Source organism: Herpailurus yagouaroundi, unplaced genomic scaffold (assembly GCF_014898765.1).
Source record: "Herpailurus yagouaroundi ecotype Mexico unplaced genomic scaffold, PumYag 160, whole genome shotgun sequence".
NCBI lineage: Eukaryota > Metazoa > Chordata > Mammalia > Carnivora > Felidae > Herpailurus > Herpailurus yagouaroundi.
The window spans coordinates 24285050-24304283 of NW_024412401.1; the positions used below are offsets into that span (position 1 = coordinate 24285050).

Consider the following 19234-nt stretch of genomic DNA (forward strand, 5'->3'; position numbering starts at 1 on the left):
CCCACAAGCCCCTACAGTAGGCCCTATTATTTCCTGTAGGGTAGTCTGAGGGGGCTCTGCTCAGCGCTCCTCTTTATGGTTGAAGCACCGTCCTCCAGCTCCCAGGAATACTGGCGACTGAGGGTCCCAGCTGGGTCTCAGAGCCTATTTACAGGAAGCCCTACGTAAGGCACTGTCCCCATTTTACAGACAAACTGAGGTGCAAAGAGATTAAGTTCTTGCCCAGGTTTACCTGACTAGCAAGTGAAACCAAGATGTGAACTTAGGAAGTCTGTTTCCAGAGTCCGTGGTCCTAAGCATTTTACACTATTGCCTCTTAAGAAGGCAAAGGTGGGCATGCCCCCGACCCCCACCAACCCTGTCCCTCCCACACCCCCTTCCACAATTTACAGTGCCCTGACCAGATTCCAGGCCTAGCAACTGAGTAATTTGCCAATTACTGTTTAAACAAGAGTTCTAGAAGGCTTCTATTCCATTGAGAAAGAAAAGGGGTGGGGAAGGTGTTGCAATTCCACGAGAAAATGGATCTTCCCAGCTGCCTCCGCCCCCTGACACAGGGCTAGCCCCACTCGGTGTCACATCCGAGTGTGTGTGAGTCTCCTCTGCTTCACGAGCACACACAAGGGGAGCCGGCATCCATCAGTGTTTAAAGCTGTGTGTCTCGTCAGCTGAAGTTTATGTCAGCTGCCCTCTCCTGATGGCAGAAGGCTTCCCTCCTCCTTAGCAAGTGCACAGGCTAACATACCTTGACACACACTGAGGGGGTATTCTGGCCTCATGCGGTGAGAAATGCATGTGGTACGTTACGGGGCTCTTCACGTATGGTTTTCGCACAGGATCTGGGTCTATCTTTACCGGAGTATTTTCTCAACAGTGGGGATCGCTAATATTCAACTGTATTGTTTACTTTAAAAATGTTGCTTGCTATATTCTCAACATTTTAAAATGTACATTCTTTTTTTTAAAGGTCTATCTATTTATTTTGAGAGAAAGGGAGAGAGTGTATGCCCATGAGTAAGGGAGGGGCAGAGAGAGAGAGAGACTGAGAGAGAGAGAGAGACTGAGAGAGAGAGAGAGAGAGAGAGAGAGAGAGAGAGAGAATACCAAGCAGACTCCTTGCTATCAGTGCAGAGTCCAGCCAGATTCGGGGCTCGATCTCATGAACCATGAGATTATGATCTGAGCCAAAACCAAGAGTCGGACGCCTAACTGGCTAGCCACCCAGGCGCCCCTAAGACGTACATTCTTTTTCTTTTAATGTTTACTTCTTTTTGAGAGAGAATGAGAGAGGCAGAGAGAGAGGGAGGCACAGAATCTGAAGTGGGTTCCAGGCTCTGAGCGGTCAGCACAGAACCCAACTAGGGCTCGAACCCCACTCAAACCGTGGGATCATGACCTGAGCCGAAGTCGGATGCTTAACTGACTGAGCCACCCAGGTGCCCCTAAAATTGTACATTTTCAAGTTTCTGTGTGAAACTTTTGCTCAGCTAATTGCTATTTGGTTACCAGTAGCTTGCCAATACCATATAAATTTCTCTCTAAACTTAGTTACCAAACTACTTATACAGTTCTTTACAAACAATTTTCAATATAAATAATAAACAAATAAAATCAGCTTTATCATAATAAATAATAGCTTTAAAATGATGGCACCTAATGGGGAGTTAATGTTCGATAGATACAGAGCTGCAGTCCGGGAAGATGAGGAGTTCTGGAGACGGAAGGCGGTGACAGTTTGCACAATGCTGTGAATATGGTTCATATCACAGAACACTGCACTTACAAATGGTTAAAATAGTAAATTTACGTATACTTTATCACCATAAAAAAAGAAAGATGGGGCTAAAATGACAGAGAACCGCTGCTGCAGAAAAAGCTTTATAACGTGAGGGACCAAAGCAAATCGTTGTAAAAGAATAAAAAAAAAAAGATCACAGCTGAGGGTGAAGTGTGGTGCTTGAGCTGGGCCTGTCTGAATGAAGTTACGGGTGACTTTGATTTTCTTTTTGGTGCTTGTCTGTACCATTTACATTTTCTTTCTGATCACATATTATTTTTGTAATCTGAAAAGGACACGTGTATGTTATTTTTAAATATGTGAATGAGAAGAAGGAGCACGGGGTTGTAAATACCCCCACTCCTCCAGTCAGGAAAGAAGTGAGTTAAACGTAGGGAGCTGCTTCCAGGACTGGCTGGCCAAACCAAGAGGCGCAGAACTTTCTCCCTGGGGGCGTGGGGGGTGGGGAGGGGTAGAAGCTGGGTGGCAGGGGCGCTGCCCCCTAGAGATGAGGAGCCAGGGTCCTGGCTTCAGCCTTGCATTTTACTAGGGCCCCGCATTCCTCACCTGGAGGAGTCTGTCGTGAGAAATGCCGGTCTCCCTGCTTCCTTTCATCTCTGTCCTTCTCTGGCTGGGACCCTTTTGCCCCCTAATGGAAGATAGCTTGTATGGGTGTAGAATAATGGTTAACCGTGAGTGTTGGCCCGTGTCCTGTGTCCCACCCGGGGTAAATCATTTAACCTCTGAGTGTTCTCACCTGCCAAACGCTGGTAACAACAGTCTCCATCCTGTGGGGCTGCATTAGTTTGCTAGGACTGCCGTAACAAAATATCACAGACGGGGCAGCTTAAACAATCAAAATTTAACGACTCGAGGTTCTGGAGGCTAAAAGGCCAACATCAAGGTAGCGGCAGGGCTGGTTCCTTCTGGGGGCTGTGGGGGAGAGTCAGTTCCATAACCTCTCTTTCCCACCTGCTGGCATTTTGCTGGTGATCATTGGTGTCCTCGGCCTGTAGAAGCATCACCCGCTGTCTGCCTCCTTCTGCATGTGGTGGTCTCCCTGTGTGCATGTCGGTCCCCCATTTTCCCCTTTTCATGAGGACACTAGTTGTATGGGATCATGCCACTCCAGTAGGACCTCGTCTTAACTAATTACATCTAAATGACCCTACTTCCAAATAAGGTCGCATTCTGAGGTGCTCTGGGTGAGGAGTTCAAATACGGAGTTTTAGGGGCGCCTGGGTGGCGCAGTCGGTTAAGCGTCCGACTTCAGCCAGGTCACGATCTCGCGGTCCGTGGGTTCGAGCCCCGCGTCAGGCTCTGGGCTGATGGCTCAGAGCCTGGAGCCTGTTTCCGATTCTGTGTCTCCCTCTCTCTCTGCCCCTTCACCGTTCATGCTCTGTCTCTCTCTGTCCCAAAAATAAATAAACGTTGAAAAAAAAATTTAAAAAAAACAAAAACAAATATGGAGTTTTAGAGAGACACAATTCAAATGAGATAATGCATTTAAGAGCTTAGCATAGCACCCAGCATATAGGGAGCGTTCAAAACTACAGCCATTCCTATTATGATGACGTTTATCATTATAGTAATTGTCCCTGTGATTACCTTGTCACTGGCTCCTTCTTTTATCTGTTTCTCACAGAGACCTGGACAGCGTCTGTGCACAGGGCTTCGTTGAAGCTCTCGTAAGACGGTACACTCCCCCACACTGCTTTTTCATAAGGAAATAGCTATTTTTTCCCTGACTTGAGGAAGTCAAACCTGCAAGCTTTGGAAGGCTAGGCATCAATTGAAACAAATTGCTAAACCACATTATTTTGATCTTTCAAATTTATCTGACAGCAGAAGGAGTAGGTTTCTTTCCTGTGCTGTACGTTATCTGCAGTCATTTGTAATTGTGTTTAAAGAAACAGGGGAGGGCAGCCAAGCGGTGCTTAGGAACACAAGATTTGGAGACACCTGCATTTAGAATCAGAGGACCTAGGATGTGGTTCTGAGCTAGGCTCGCTGTGAACACCGTGGGAACCCTGCAGAGCCTCTCTGCCGCGCTGAGCTACAATTTCCTCATGCATTCAATCAACAAACGCGTTTTAAGGACTAAGAGCCTGTACTATACAAGGCACCAGAAGTACAGAGAGAATTTTGGGCCTCAGTCCCAGGCAAGGGGCTCACAGGCTCCCCGTCCACTGGGAAGGGGCAGATGGACACATGAATAACCCAGTGCAGGAGGGGAGCCCGTGACGTCCTCCACTGTTAACCTGGGGAGAGTGGTTCCTGCTCCCCTCCCACACACCTCACAAGGTTGTTAGGACGGCGAATTCCTTGGGAACAAACCTTCCATATTACTCCTCCTGCCCGGCCCAGCTCTGGCTTATAGGAGGTGCTGGGAATGCTGGCTGAATTAACGGAACACCTAAATGGTGAAGAACATGGGCTTCTGAGCCAGCCGTATTCGGCAGCTTTGAATAAACTCTTGTCACTTGCTACCTGTAGGACGCCGGGTACAGCATTTATCTTTGCTCAACCTGTTTTTAAAAAAATCTATGACATGGTCATTAATGATCTAAATCCCTCATTCATTAAACAATTATTTATCAGGCACCTACTATGTCCCAGGCACCCAGCTCTAAGTCTTAAAGGCGGCACGATCTGTGGGGGTTACCGTTGAGAGGCAGAATGAGGGGGTGGGAGCTGCGATTTTAAATAGGGTGTCGAGGAGGCGTCACTGACAAGGTGACACGTGGGCAGAGATGGGACATAGGTGAGAGAGCTGGATGCAGCTCACTGGGAGGAGGCTTTGGGACACTTGCAGTTACCCATCCCCCACCCGGTGGCTCTTCTGAGCATCACATTCAATAACGTGGGTACGGTACTTAGGATGCTGCCTGCAAAGCAGTAGGAGCTCATTAATTAATAGCTATTATTAGCATTATGTTAATAAATGTAATTGCACGGAGAAGCGAAGGAGATAGAGACTATGAATGTACTCTGTGCACAGGGCAGTCACACACTGGTTATTATTATTATTATTGTAGTTGTTTATTACTGAGCCATGCTCCTGACCATCAGCGACCTGCCCTCCCGCCTCAGGCCCTAGGACTTGAGCTCCGGAGAGATGCTGATGGGAGAGACTGGGGAGGTGGGGGGTAGAGGGTGGGTTTCTCTCCTGCCTCAGGAAGGACGCAGTAGGGGCCCCCAGCCCAGCCCAACAATACATGCCGGGGAGATTTCCCCGACGTGTGTGCAACGGTGATGCCAGCCATCACGGCAAGAATTTGGGGATCCCTATTAGCAGATACAACAACGATAGATTCTGTTAATACTTCGCCTGTCAGTTCTGATTATTTATTGGGCCGAAAAAGCCTTTCTGGTTTGCAGAAGCCCAGAAGGCAGCAGAGTGGGAGAGTGTGACTCAATTTCTCAATCATGTGTGGATTCCACCCAACAAAGTGAACTCAAGTTTAGCAGTGGTTAAGAGCATCTACAGGTGTAAAGTGTTAGGTGCAGAGTGTGGCACCCGCGGCATGAAAAGCTGTGCTCCCTGCAAATATGGGAGCTGCTAATTCCTCCCAGGAGGCAAGTACGGCTCTTCCAGAGGCTGACTGCAACAGGCAGGGGTAGGAGCCAAAAAATAAGGGAGAAGAGTCCAGAATACTCTACCGGGTGTGAGGGAGGTGACGGGGGAGGGTGGCTGCTAAACTTAATGCCGAGATGACAATTAGGTTACGGTAAAAATTCCATGTTGAAAATGCTTCAATTTCCCATAAGGATACATGGGTGTCTTCATCTGCTCCAGAAGCAGAGCCCGGGACAGGGAATCGTGTGCAAGTGGGTTTTTAAAGACATGTGCTCAGGAGGAACTTGTGAGGGAGACCGGAGGCAGAATAGGCCAAGCTGGGTGGTTTCAGGTGAGGGCCAGTCTCAGCCTAATCCTGCAGGGAATTGTGGAGTGTGAATGGCACTAGTGTGGCTCCACCACACTGGCCAGTCGTGGCTGCAGGCCGCTGGGCTAGGGTGTAAGTCACCTTACAGGCTGGGAGGCTCCAATCGCCTGAGGTGTGAACCATCAGCAGGGACATCTGCACAGCTGGGGGCTGGGCAGACCTGGCCACAGCCCTAAAAGAGATCCCAGGAGATCTGGCTGGAACACCAACAGCATTTGCTGTAGTTTTCGTGTGTAATGCTAAGTGATAGTTCCTGGGGTCATGGGAGTTTGAGCCAGACTAAAGGGAGGAACAGAAAGGCAGAGGGGTCTGTGAGCAAAAGCTTTCTGCCTTTAAGGTGTCAAATCCCCCGAGTGAATGGCAGCAGGTAGAAAGCTTGAAAGTGTTCTTGCTTACAGAGTTTACTCCACTCTGCTTTGATATTAAACCACTACAATCTTAATACAAGTTAATTGGTTTGTTTATTATTGAGGTAATTAAGTGAGATAGTATAGGTGAAACAGACTGGTACTTAGTAGGTACAGAATGATTGTTTTGCTGGACTTGATTCTGAATATTGCTTGAATAGAGCCACGTAAACTTTGTTCTTTGAAAAGTCACCATCATGATATCAATAGTAATAATAACAGTAATAATGATGATGCAGTTTGGGGGAGCTAAACGCCATCATTACTTATCATATCAACTCTATGAAGTAGGTTCTATTTCCCTCCACAGATGAGGAAACTGAGGTATAAAGAGGTAACTAATTTCCCTGAGGTCACACAGTTCTGAGTCATGAACTGTGATCTTTTGTCTGACTTTACAAATTTGCATTTCCTGTTGTAGTTCATCACTGCCATGCCCCAGGCAATGATTCATTTTATCTGAGTTTAAGGGGTGGGCCTGTTAAGTTTATGTATAGTGTAATTCTCCCAGAACTCCCAGACTCTGGGATGGGGCGGAGACAGGTGGGGTGCAGAGGAAGTTCTGGGAGGGTTGGCTGTTGCTCCTGGAAACAACCAAGAAAGGCTCAAGAAAGGGAGGCCTTAAATAGGAAAGCCTGAGTGGCCTTGGGAGCTAGCATGCTGAGGTCACTGGGACAAGCCCCATTTTTTAGGACGCGCAGCAGACACATCACAGTTGGACTGCTGCAGAGCTTCTGACAAGCTCCTACTGATAGCCTCGAGTACAAAATCGAGAAACAGGGAGAATCATGATAGTCCAGGGGATGGAGTCATGACTGGTGGAATGACCAGTCCCAGAAGAGGGCAAATCCTGGATTGGTAGAGTTTTCTCTACTTCTGGATGGGCTTCCTAGTGCTCTGTTTCTTAACTCATTCAAATTCAACAACCTTAAATGATGATACCACATTTAAATCACAAATGGGTGGCTGGTGCAAAGCCTCTAGGTTAACTTGTCTTAGAGAGTAAAACCAGGAGTCCAAAAGATCAGACGGCAGGAGAGATGGGCCAATTCTAGCATGATGATGTTTAATTTGTGTGTGTGTGTGTGTGTGTGTGTGTGTGTGTGTGTGTGTGTGTGGTATGAAGTTTCCTATCCCGGTGAAAAATCGACTGCACAACTTCAGCACCACAGTAGGGCGAGGCAGCAGTGTGTGTGACAGAAAGAGCCCACACTCCCCCAGGACGAGGATCTCACTGATTTCCCCTAACTACCTGTTCCAAGTACCTGCAGTCGCTGAATTCCAACCAATCCGAGTGTACTCTATAATGCCCTCTTCTCAGGTAGAATGTTGGCAGGGGGAGCACAGGGGCAGTATTTGAGTCTTAGTGGAGATAATTTTATTTCACAAGTCTTGCATAAAGACTTGAAGTTTAAGGGACACACCAGCAAAGGCTGGATTCCTGTTCACCAGCAACAAAAGCAAATCTATCAATAAACTCTGCAAATCGCCATCTGCTGCTCTTCAGCACCTCCTTGGTGAGATCAATTAGAGATAATAGCCATTAGAGGTGACATGCCTGAACCTGAGGCTGCCCATCTCTTCCCAACAGATGTTATGCCCAGACCTGCAGCTGGTTGAGAGAGGCTGAGCAGAGGATGAAGAATGGGGCCATTATTGGAGGAACTTTGGACGTTTCTACATTACGGCCTTCCACGGGGAGTGAGGAGGCAATCACAGGAAATTGTTTAGAAAGAATGGGCCCTCTTCTCAAAATCAAAGACATTCCCCCCAGGAGCTTCTTTCAATTTCTCTATGTCCAAATGCTCTTGGAAGCCTCATAGTCCCCATGCAAACCTGGGGTGTATACCCTCAGTAACTTTCCAGGAAAAGTTGTACATGTACTGTATTTTCATAATAGGGTATAATGAGGTTACATTAATTTAGCCTCCATCCCAGGCACTACAAAGTAAATACAGTGTCATTTTAAGAGACAAATCAGAAAAACATTTACTACAGGGGGTCTACTGCTCATTAGAGCCATCATATCTTACTGTGATGTGCCCAAAGGATTTGTCCATTTGAGATCTGGTATGTCATCCTTGTTTTAAAAGACTGGAAACTGTAAAGAATTAAAAAGTGATCACCCAAAGCAAATTAAGCCTTTGGTTATTACCTGAATACTTAGCACATGTTACCAAGCATGGTTTTTTCTTTTTTAAAGTTTATTTCTTTATTTTGAGAGAGAGAAAGTGCAAGTGGGGAAGGGAAGAGAGAGAGAGAGGGAGAGAGACAGAATTGCAAACAGGCTCCACTCCACATTGCCAATGCAGAGCCCGATTCAGGGTTGAACCCACAAACCTTGAGATCATGACCTAAGCTGAAGTCGGATGCTTAACTGACTGAGCCACCCAGGCCCTCCCCCAAGCATGTTTTGAAGGGTTACGGATATGAGCTGGTTAATGAATTTAGTGCATCTTTGGTAGAAAAACCTAATTAGAGGAGTTGTTAAGTCACAACATATCACCATCAGAGCTGGGCACAGAGGAGCCTGGCATTGTATCCTCACTACCCAACACATGGCACAGGGTGAGAGCGCATGGCATGGGTGCCTTGCAATTATCCACACGTGGAATCTCACTTACTGAACTGCAGGAAGACCGAGGACAGCTTCCTGGTCTTTACTGCCGTAAGCAGAATGGAATCCTCCCTCCAAGGGCCTTGGGCAGAGCTTGGATAGTGACCAGCAATTTATTCATCTACTTGTCTATATCCCCCACTGGGCAGGGAGTTTCTGAGGGACAGACCACACATTATTCCTTTCTATGCTTCCAGCTCCCAGCCCAGGGGCTACTAAAGGAATGAGTAAATGTAGGAACAAATACATCTCTGACAGATTTAAAATACCCTAAGCAATTCTCAGCATTACTATTTGACAATCACTGGGACTTCTTGTTAATAATGTGAACTCCTTGGCCCTACCACAAAGCCATTGGATCAGAAGTTGTGGGTGGGGCTGGGAAATCTGAATTTTTAACGAAGCTCCATGGGGGACTGTCATACATACAGAAGTTTAGGAATGTTGCCCTAGACCAAACCTGCTGAGCTGGGATTCTCAGAATGCTCTGGGCTTTTGATACCTTGAACGGCCAATTCTAGCCTGAGTTTCTGTTCAGGCAGAAGAGGGGTTTCCATGTGGGGAAGCATTCTGAGATCTGCAGGCCATAGAAAGGTAAGAGGCAATAACAGGGCCAAAAATCGGATCAGTGCCCTCGGAATCAGAGGCAGGCAGGACCTCCACCAGGCTATCGGTGTGCAGGTGGGGACACGGAATCCCATTTTCCAGGGTTCCCCAAGAAGGGTGGTGGGGAGGAGAGCTCCTGAGAAGACGAAACAAAGCTGGACCCCAAGCTAAAGCCAGAGTCCTGATCTAGGATTCATGGAAGAAGTCTGTGCTTTAACACACCAACGAGGAACCACAGGCCTGGCTCCCAGACGAGAGTGTGCACACTGCATCAATTGAAATTGAGTCACGGATATAATTAATTTAATGTGTTTAAACGATTTTCCGTACAGTAAACATGCTGAATGAGGGTGACCCAGAATAAAGTGCTTGCCTGAGAGTGGAAAAATGGACACCATGTGTGCTCTATAATGAAAACTCTTGAGCAAATAGAAAATGCTTCAATTTATTTCCACCTCCCATTCCTTTCCTTTCTAACTCTTTGTTTATGGCTGAACTTGGCCTTCTGTGGTCTCCTCGGACCGCAGAGACACTTTTTCTTTTGTCAGAAGGTGTCCTTTCTTCTCTGATCAGAAGACAATTTTAATGAAACCTGTCTACAGCCCAGTGAGAAGCACATACTAATATGTGACAAAAGGGATTGGGAGGAAGGGGGGAAAAAAAAGGGCAGAACCATTTCACGACTCAATCCCTTTCTCCAGTAAAGGGTGACGTGCATGATGACAAGGGAGGTGCCACCAGGTGTGGCTGGGACAACGCCATCTGAGCAACCATCCTGGCTCTGCCAAGCTATCCCTCCATGTGACTTTGAAAGCTCCCTCTCTGGAATTCAAACACTCATCTACAACAAGAGGGGGTTGAATTCGAGGATTTTAAAGAGCGCTGTCAGTCCAAGGGGCACCTGAGTGGCTCAGTCGGTTGAGCACCCAACTCTCGATTTCGGCTCAGGTCATGATCTCACGGTTTGTGAGATTGAGCCCCGCATCAGGCTCCATGCTATGTGCGGAGCCTGCTTGGGATTCTCTCTTTCTCTCTTTGCCCCTGCCCTCTCTAAAATTAAGAGAAAAAAAAAGATAAAATAAGAATGCTTTCAGTCCTGATATCCACTGAGTTATGAATCACAAACCGGAGCAGGCATAAATATGCGTCGAGGAATTTCTCATTAAAAAGAACCTCATTTTCAAACCGTTTCAAGTGTTCAGATAGTCTTACCGAATTGCTCATTAAGCAGGGATTATGTATTGTTTGGCTCCGATGAAAGGGAGCACTTGGAAATAGTTATAAATGATCTCCCACTGAGATACATCACGCATCTGGTCAAAACGCCAAGTTCCAGGATGAGGAGGGACGCAGAATGCTTCCTAGATCCTGTAGCTCTCTATCCAGCCGGTTCGGCTAGAGAGACTATGGATTCCCTCTATTACATAAGAAACAAATGGTGGCAGGATGATCTGAAGCAGTGGGCCCACATTTTGTGACAGCTCTGCCACCGTGGTGGGAACAGGTGAGTCCCACCCTCTCTAAGGCTCACTCTGCGTTTCCACCAGCAGAGGGAGGACCTCTGGGGTGGGGCCATTCTGTGGGGGTGGGGATGGCTCAGGGGCTTCGAGAAGGGAGGCTGAACAGGCAGGGCCCTGGGCTCCTTCTCCTTTCAACTGAGGTGCTTCTCTCCAATCTGTATTACATACCAGCACCACGTAAGACTGATTGTACAAGAGGTTCTGAGGATAAAAACATTTTTTTTTGAAACCAAATCTTTGAAAGCTGTTCAAGCTTAATGTCTGAATCCAGGATGCACTATAAACACAGGCGCTGCCCATAGTTATTCAGAGCCCTTACGCTGAACTGTGGGAGCAGAGGCCAAGGGCTGTCAGGTCAAGGGTGGCTCTACTCCGGAATCCTCCTTTTCAGCAAGTCTCAGCAGCTGCCCACCGCCCAGAGCAGCGGCGCTCAAACTCCAGCGCCATTAGCGTCACTGCGGGGTCTGTTAAACCGCAGCGGCCGGGCCCCTACCCGAGACTCTGGTTCAGCGGGTCCAGGGTTGGGCTCAAGAAGGTGCATTTCCAACCAGCTCCTAGGGGACACGAGTGCTGCTGGCCAAGATGCACTTTGACAATCACTGGAGTATAAGATAAAGGCCAGCGTCCTTAGCTTGTTCCTTCAGAAGTGCCCCAACTTACCTTCCCAGCCTCGTCCTCCTCCTTTCCAATTATCCCAACAAAGTGATTGTCCCTGCACACACTCACACATATCTCCCTCGCTCATACGCTCCATCTGGCCAGACTGCCAGCCCCCTCTCTCTGCATGTCTAAGGCGTGGCACCGAAGCTACCTCCTCCAAAATGTTCCCTGAAGTTTTCATCGACGATCACAGAAACCCCTCTGGGCTCATATAGTTTGTCCCGTGATGCTGAGCCCTTTTAATTCATATTATCATCTGTGTCCAGCTCTCACCCCTGCATTTGGACCGCGGGCTCCAGGACAGAGAGCCCATCTTATTTACCTCAGCATTCACACCATCGTCTACACCCTCAGCACCTGCACAGGCCCTGCCTACCAGACCAACAGGCAGCAAGCCCGAGAACACACACAAAGGAATATGAACATTTAAGAAATATACCAATCAGCTCATCTTGTCCACTCTTCTATCCCAAGATAGAGACAGAGTCTCTAAATGGCTCTTTAAATTAGAACACAAGATAGGATTTTAGCCATTTCAATCTATTCTTTAGGCAAATTTACCTTCTTTTCTGAGAGCAGAGTCAGTGACAAATACATCATCTTGAGGCATTAACTAAGTGCCACTTACGGCCATTACCAGAAGGTAGCGTAATGCAGCAGTTAAGAGCTAGACCTAGGTTCAAATCCCAGCTCTACCTCTGATTAGCTGTAGAGCTTAAGTGCTCTGAGCTCCAGCCTCCTCACCTTTAATTGGGATAACAACAGCATCTACCTCCTCTGGATGGAATATAGATGCAACGGGCTCATTATTAACACTAACAATTCTAGCATTTACTGAGAGCCTACCATGTGCCTAGCATTAGGCATACATTTATTATTGCATCTAACCTACACGAAGTGCTTAACAAAGTAGTACATAATAAGCATTAAAGAAATGTTAGCAATTATTATCATTGCTTATTTTCACAACTTCTATGCAAGACATAAATTATTATCCCCATCTTCCAGATGAGAAACTTGAGGCTCAGAGCAAGGAGCCTGCTTAACAAATACTAGCAGATTTTACTTTGTAATGGTTCACCTTTTTACCTACCTCATGAGGTAAGTATTATTTCTATTTTGGAAATGAAAGCTCTATGGTTTGGAGCAGGTAACTTGAAAGACCCAGGGTTTGAACCTGACTTTGGGTCTGGAGCTCTTGCGGTCCCCAGCCCCCACCTGGTGAATTGCAACTGCTCTGCTTGCAGTCAACTCACTATGCCCTTTGTAATCCACGAAATACAGAGAAGCATTTTCCCAGCGTGTCAGAGAGCGTCACCAAACCTGTCCCTCATTTTAGCAGCCCTGCAATCCTACGACCCACAAGAAGTTGTTTATGTGATCAGAGAAAATGGACCTCCTATCCAAGGGCATGCGACGCAGCAGCCCCGCTCGCCTTGTACATCTCCAAGCGGCACCAAGGAAAGCAGAGTCTGGAGTGTGGGACTGACCGTGACCCCGAAGAAGTTGGTCTCATTCATGGCGTTGAGGATGATCCTGCCCAGTGTGTGGTCTGTGTAGTTGAAATCCTGGATCCGCTGGTGCCGGCTGCTGGCATGCAGCGTCTCCATGGCCCTCTGCAGCGTCTTGGCGATGACCCAGATGCCGTCGTAGGCGTACCCGTGGAACTTGCTGGGCCCCACGCCTGACCGCTTGTTGTTGTACTCTCTCTCATACTGCTGTGGAGTCTGTAAAAAACAGGGGGGCAGGGGGGATGCCAGGTTACAGCCGGCAGGGACATTAGACACGTGGTGTCGAGAACCGACCCTCTCCAATGCTCACTGTGAGCCAGGCGCGGTGCCAGGCTCTTTATGTGCATTATCTCATGAAATCCCCACAATGACCTCATACAGCATATGAGTTATGGGAAGTGGACTTGTCCGGGACCACACGGCTAGTGAGTGGCAAGGCTGAGACTTGAACTCTGGCTGTCTAGCAAGGCTAGGGTGAAGGAACAGCACACCCACACCAGACCTCCCTGTGATGTTTGGAGGGCCGAGCATTAGTACCGGTGCAGGACCACATTCCATATGTCTAAATATTTAAGTTACAGACAAGCAAATAAACTGTCCAATAAAATAGTTTCTATCTCCCCATAATAAATATACCTTCCTAATGATACGGAAGGCCAAGTTTGAATTCAGAATTCTGGGGCTCCTCAGACCTTTAGACTGGATACAGAGGCAGGCAGAGGGGGAGCTGGCTTTGCTCTGGGGCCCATCCCTATAGCCAAGCCCAGCTTGGTCCATACCTTCTCCCCTTCAGGCATCAGAGCCTCCTGACCACCCTGGAGATGCAACCCAACCTCAAGAGGGCTGACCTGGGCCAGAGGCTTCCTGGCCCTGGAAGGGGCTCCAGCTGTTTGGGCAGGGAATTCAGAGCAGAGGAGGTGGTGTCAGAGGAAGGGGGTGTACGTCTGCGGCGGGGAAGGCGTGCCCCAGTGGCCTTGTGGATTCTGAGCCCCATGGTACCCAAGTGAGTCCCCACCCTGAGCTGGTCCCAGGTGTTCTGATGTAAGGGCTGCTCTGACCCTATATTATGCTCTTTCCTCTTCTGCAATACAGCAAGGCCTGTGAATAATTCAGCATTTTTTAAAAATTAAAAAAATTTTTTAAACTGAACTGAATTTCATAAAAGAATTTCATTGGTGATATTAACATTCCAATTGTGGCCGCAAAGTAATGAGAACCTTTTTACTTCAGTTCCTGAGGCTCACACATCCAAACGGATGCCACCCCAGGGGAACACGTCACCCTCAGCCTTTCCGTGGGCTTCTCAAGTCACTTCTGAACTCCTCTGCCAGAAAGGTCAGCAGAGCCAATGGCTTAGCCTTTGGAGAAACCCTCTTTGGGGACAAACCACACACAGAAACCACTGACTCGTTGTCAGTTTATACTGGGAAGGGCTCTTGGAGATGGTCACACATGCTCCCTCCACCTGTGGCCTGAGGCACAGAGAGGTCCAGAGGCTTGCCCAAGGTCACACAACGTGTGTGTGTGTGTGTGTGTGTGTGTGTGTGTGTGTGTGTGAGGGGGTGGGTGCGTAGCTGGAATGATCCCATTCCATCTCTACTACTTCTTTCATTTTTAACTTTTGAGGACGTTATTGCTTTTTGAAAACTACCGCAAGTTGTTTGGGGCCAGGTCCAGTGCCGAATGAGGGTGGTGACTCAGGGCTACATCTCATGGCTGGAGCCCGAGTGAGTCTCTTGCCCTTGGCTCAACGCGTTAGCAGAACAGGGTCCCACACATTTGACTGGGGACAGCCAAGTGTCTCCGATCAGGGACCCCGTGGGCGAGGAATTCTGCCTGACCAAACGGGAATGCTGGTGTCCCGGCAATGACTCCCCCTCCTTCTTTTTCGCTTCCATTGGATGATGTAGGTCTTATCCCTGTTTACAGTTCTCCTTGGAAATGCATCATGCCCAGCCATCACATTTGTTCACCACTCAAAACACAGGGCAGAAACTCCTCAAATCCGAGGGTTCTTCAAGAAGGCAGCACCGTCGCTGTCCAGCTTAGGGCCCTGAGCCCCTCCTCACTGCCCCTCACACCCTCCACCCTCACACACTCCGTGGGGCTGGCTTCGGCATTTCACTCCTGCTGGGGGAGCATGCGGGGCTGTTACGAGGTGCACACTCTCCTAGACCTCCTGGGTCCTCAGATCACATCAAGTCTGTTCGCACCTCAGGCTTTTGCAGTAGCTGTTTCCTCTGCTAGAAAGTCTCCCTAGCTCTTTGCATGATATTCTCTGCATTCAAATGTCAACGCTCCTCACTTCTCAGGGATGGCTTCCCTGACCCACCCTTCTTAAAGCTTCCTCACTCTAGGCATTCTCTAGCCACTGGTTTTTCTTCTTTACTGCACTTTTCACGTCCTGCAACGTTCCTACTCCTGTGTTTATTTGCATGTTATCTGTTGTTCCAGCTCTCCCTCCTCCTCCTCCTCCTCCCGCCCCCACAACTAGAATTAAGCTCCATGGGGTCAGGATGTTATCTGTCTTGATCACTGAGGTATCCCCAGAACCCAAAGCAATACCTACAGAGATCTTTTCCAAGCCTCAATTTGTCCATCTGAGAAATGAAGAGGTTGGATCAGATGATCTAGAAGTTTCCTCTTGGCAACATAGGTAAAAGCCTGGCACAGTGGTAATGACAGAGGATTTGGAAGTAGGCAGGCCTACCCTCCAGCCCTGGCTCTGTGGTTTGCTAACTGTGACCTGTGGTGTGATCCTATCTCCTCCAGGTCTCTGTGTCCTCTCTTGCTGGTTGGCCATGAGGGTTCAGTGACATGAAGCACACAAAGCCAGCCCAGTGTCCAGGACATGGAAGGTGCCCCACAAATGCCACCCACTGTTACTAATAGTAAAGGAGTCTTGCCCAACCTGGCCTCCCAGTGTGCCTGGCGCAGCTGCTAACCCAGGATGCCCTAAAGAGCCAAGGATCTGCCCACATCTGTGCTGACAGGGGTCAACAGTTCTCCAGAATGTGCACATGCTACCTTACTTCCTTTTTTAAAATTTAAATACAAGTTAGTTAACATAGAGTGTAATAATGATTTCAGGAGTAGAATTTAATGATCCATCACTTACATATAACACCCAGTGCTCATTCCAACAAGTGCTCCCATTTAATACCCATCACCCATCTAGCCCATTCCCCTCCCCCACCTCCCTCCATCATCCCTCAGTTTATTCTCTGTATTTCAGCATCACTTATGGTTTGTCTCCCTCTGTTTTCATCTTATTTTTGCTTCCTTTCCCTTATGTTCATCTGTTTTGTTTCTTAAATTCCACATATGCGTGAAATCACATTATTTGTCTTTCTCTGACTGACTTATTTCACTTAGCATAATACACTCTAGTTCCATTCACTTTGTTGCAAATGGCAAGATTTCATGCTTTTTGATCGCTGAGTAGTATTCCATTGTATGTATATACCACATCTTCTTTATCCATTCGTCAGTCGATGGACATCTGGGCTTCTTTCCATAATTTGCCTTTTGTCGATAGTCCTGCTATAAACATTGGGGAGCATGTGCCCCTTCGAATCAGCATTTTTGTATCCTTTGGATAAATACCTAGTAGTGCAATTGCTGGGTTATAGGGTAGTTCTGTTTTTAACTTTTTGAGCAACTTTCATACTATTTTCCAGAGTGGCTGCACCAGTCTGCATTCCCACCAGCAGGGCAAAAGTGTTCCCCTTTCTCCGCATCCTTGCCAACATCTATTCTTTCCTGAGTTGTTAATTCTAGCCATTCTGACACTACCTTACTGCCTTAACCAATTTCCAATTATTGGGCATTTACGCTATTTTGAATTTGTCCCAATTATAGGACTGCAGAAAGCATCCTTGTATCTAAATTTTCTGAACACATACTGGTAGTTATTGTTTCAGAATAAATCCCCAGAGGCATAATTGCTGAGGCAAAGTATATAACATACCTAAACATGATTCACCCATATTTGGGCCAAATTATTCTCTCCAAATACGAGAAATTAAAATCCCACTGCGTATGAAAGTACCCACTTCTCTGCATCCTTGACAACAATAGGTATTTCGATTTTAAAAATCATCATCAGTTTGTTAGGTTCAGAAAAAAAAGTATGCCTCCTTTTAATTTTAATTTGGGTTTCTCTGATTAATAATTAGAGCGAGCTCCTTTCAAATACTGATAGGCAATTTTTTATTTCTTAGGTGCACTTCTTTATGCCATATTGCTATGGTGACAGTCACAGCTTTTAATGTTTTGTTTTAATGCATCCTTGCTATTTTTCCACTTTTTACTATTTAGCTATATTTTCTTTGATTTTTCAATATGATTTGGGTCTGTTTCTGGTTCTTGACTTAGCTATCGGCTATGTTAAAAGTATTACAAATTACTTGAATTTGTACTTCTCTAAATGCTTTAAGCATCAAAGGAATGAGGCCCTTTGACTTCTGTCTTGGACTTTGCTCCTATGAGCTTTCTCCAATGCACACAAAAGCATCGAGGGCTGGTGGTGTCTGTATTTGAGTCCCCTTCATTCAATCTAATGATTATATTCAGATGATATTTCCAGACCTCTTCCCTACCCAGAACATGCCACTGGGTCATTCTTCCAGGTTTCTATGACCCTTTTAAAGTCAGGGGTCCAGATCTGAGGCAAACATTCTCAGTGTGGTCTCACCAGGGAATAAATGAGTATAGTTTTTTAACCTCTTTGACATACTTTATCGGGGTTATTTCTTTGTGGGGACCGGAGGAGGACCAAAATCACATCATTTATTTAAACTTTGGGGCCCCTATGTATACTTATTACATGCATACTTGTAAATCCACATCTTTTCTCTTGCATAGCACTGTTCTTCATCCAGGGGGTGAGGGGTAGGATGTGGGGGGAGAACATTGGAAATATGGCTGTTGACCTCATTTCTGTGGGAAGAGTCCTTGGAATGGAACAGGTGTAGCCAAGCCCGGAAAGGTGACCTCATTCTTACTGTCTTTGCAAGCACAGAGTTGAAGCCGTTGCCACCACATTATGTCCCAGGCCATTCATCACTTTCCAGGTGAAGCCAGCACCAAACTCCCTTGGGCAAAACAATGACAGCAGGAAGAAACACTCTCACAATTGTCTGAGAAAAAACTAGTAGTTGTTCTTCAAGCAGGCCTCCGATTATTCAGGGCAGAATTTCTCCCATTGTAGAGCTGACACTGAAGGCTGATTAATTACTCATTCTCTGAGGTCAGGTTTATCATGAGATGCTAAAAGTTTCTGAGAAAATAACTTTATATAGATAGTCCCAATTACTGACAGGTTGTGCTCCAGCATATTTTTGAAAGGCAGTTGTTGGAACTTGGAACATATTTCCCCACAGAAACCATGTTATAAATAGTGGTTAGGCTCCCAGGCTAGCCCACACAAGCTTGCTAACCCACAATGTGACTAAACCTTATGGGCCTGTCATTCCAACAGAACCAAGCAGAGTCCTGCTTTCTGGGAGAGGGGAGCCTCATGGACAGAAGACAGGAGAAGGTGAAGAAGCCATCCCTTTCCACATCTCGAGCCACCACCCCCAGAGTGACAAAGCTGGCAGAGTTTCTCCCTAGCATCTGGGATTTGGGGATCACAAAGTCTCATTTGGAAGGTCCACTGGGGGGTATTTAGTTTCCCTGCTCCTGCATTCCAGTTTGTAGATCATCTGGGGACTTTGTTAAATGCAGATGCCAGGGCCCTACATTTTGATTCAGTATGTCTATGAGATAATTTAAGAATCTGTATTTCTAAAAACCTTGCAAGATCTCAAGAATACACAAATCGGTTACCACTGATTAAGCCCCTCCTACAATCTGATTACTGGATCTTCTCAATAGCAACTTCCAGATGGTTGCTGAGCTCCATCTTTTAGACTCTTCTGGCACTGAGAAGCTGTCTCTCCAGGAAGAGCCTTCCACTTAAGGCATGCTTGCCCTCTATGAAACTAATGCAGCATCTGCAGCATGCCCATAACCTGTATTCCACAAGCAACGTCTCTTTGCGAAGCTGTTCCCTCTTATGCACAACAGCCTCTCAAAGGGCTGAAGACAGTGGCATGCTATCCTGTCCCCAGGGTGCTGTCCTCTACCTTTTAGGCAAAATAGTCTCCGTTCGGATTTCCACCCTGACTGTGATGAAATGGCTTA

At 47.0% G+C, this 19234-nt stretch overlaps 1 protein-coding gene across 1 annotated transcript in view; it reads right to left on the reverse strand.

Annotated features, from left to right (window-relative positions):
• GABBR2 (gamma-aminobutyric acid type B receptor subunit 2) overlaps nt 1–19234 on the reverse strand; it is a 352132-nt gene that overhangs the window by 127396 nt on the left and 205502 nt on the right. Inside the window, exon 7 of the mRNA XM_040481798.1 lies at nt 13025–13261. Coding sequence (XP_040337732.1) covers nt 13025–13261 — 237 coding nt within the window. The remainder of the gene's footprint in view (nt 1–13024; nt 13262–19234) is intronic.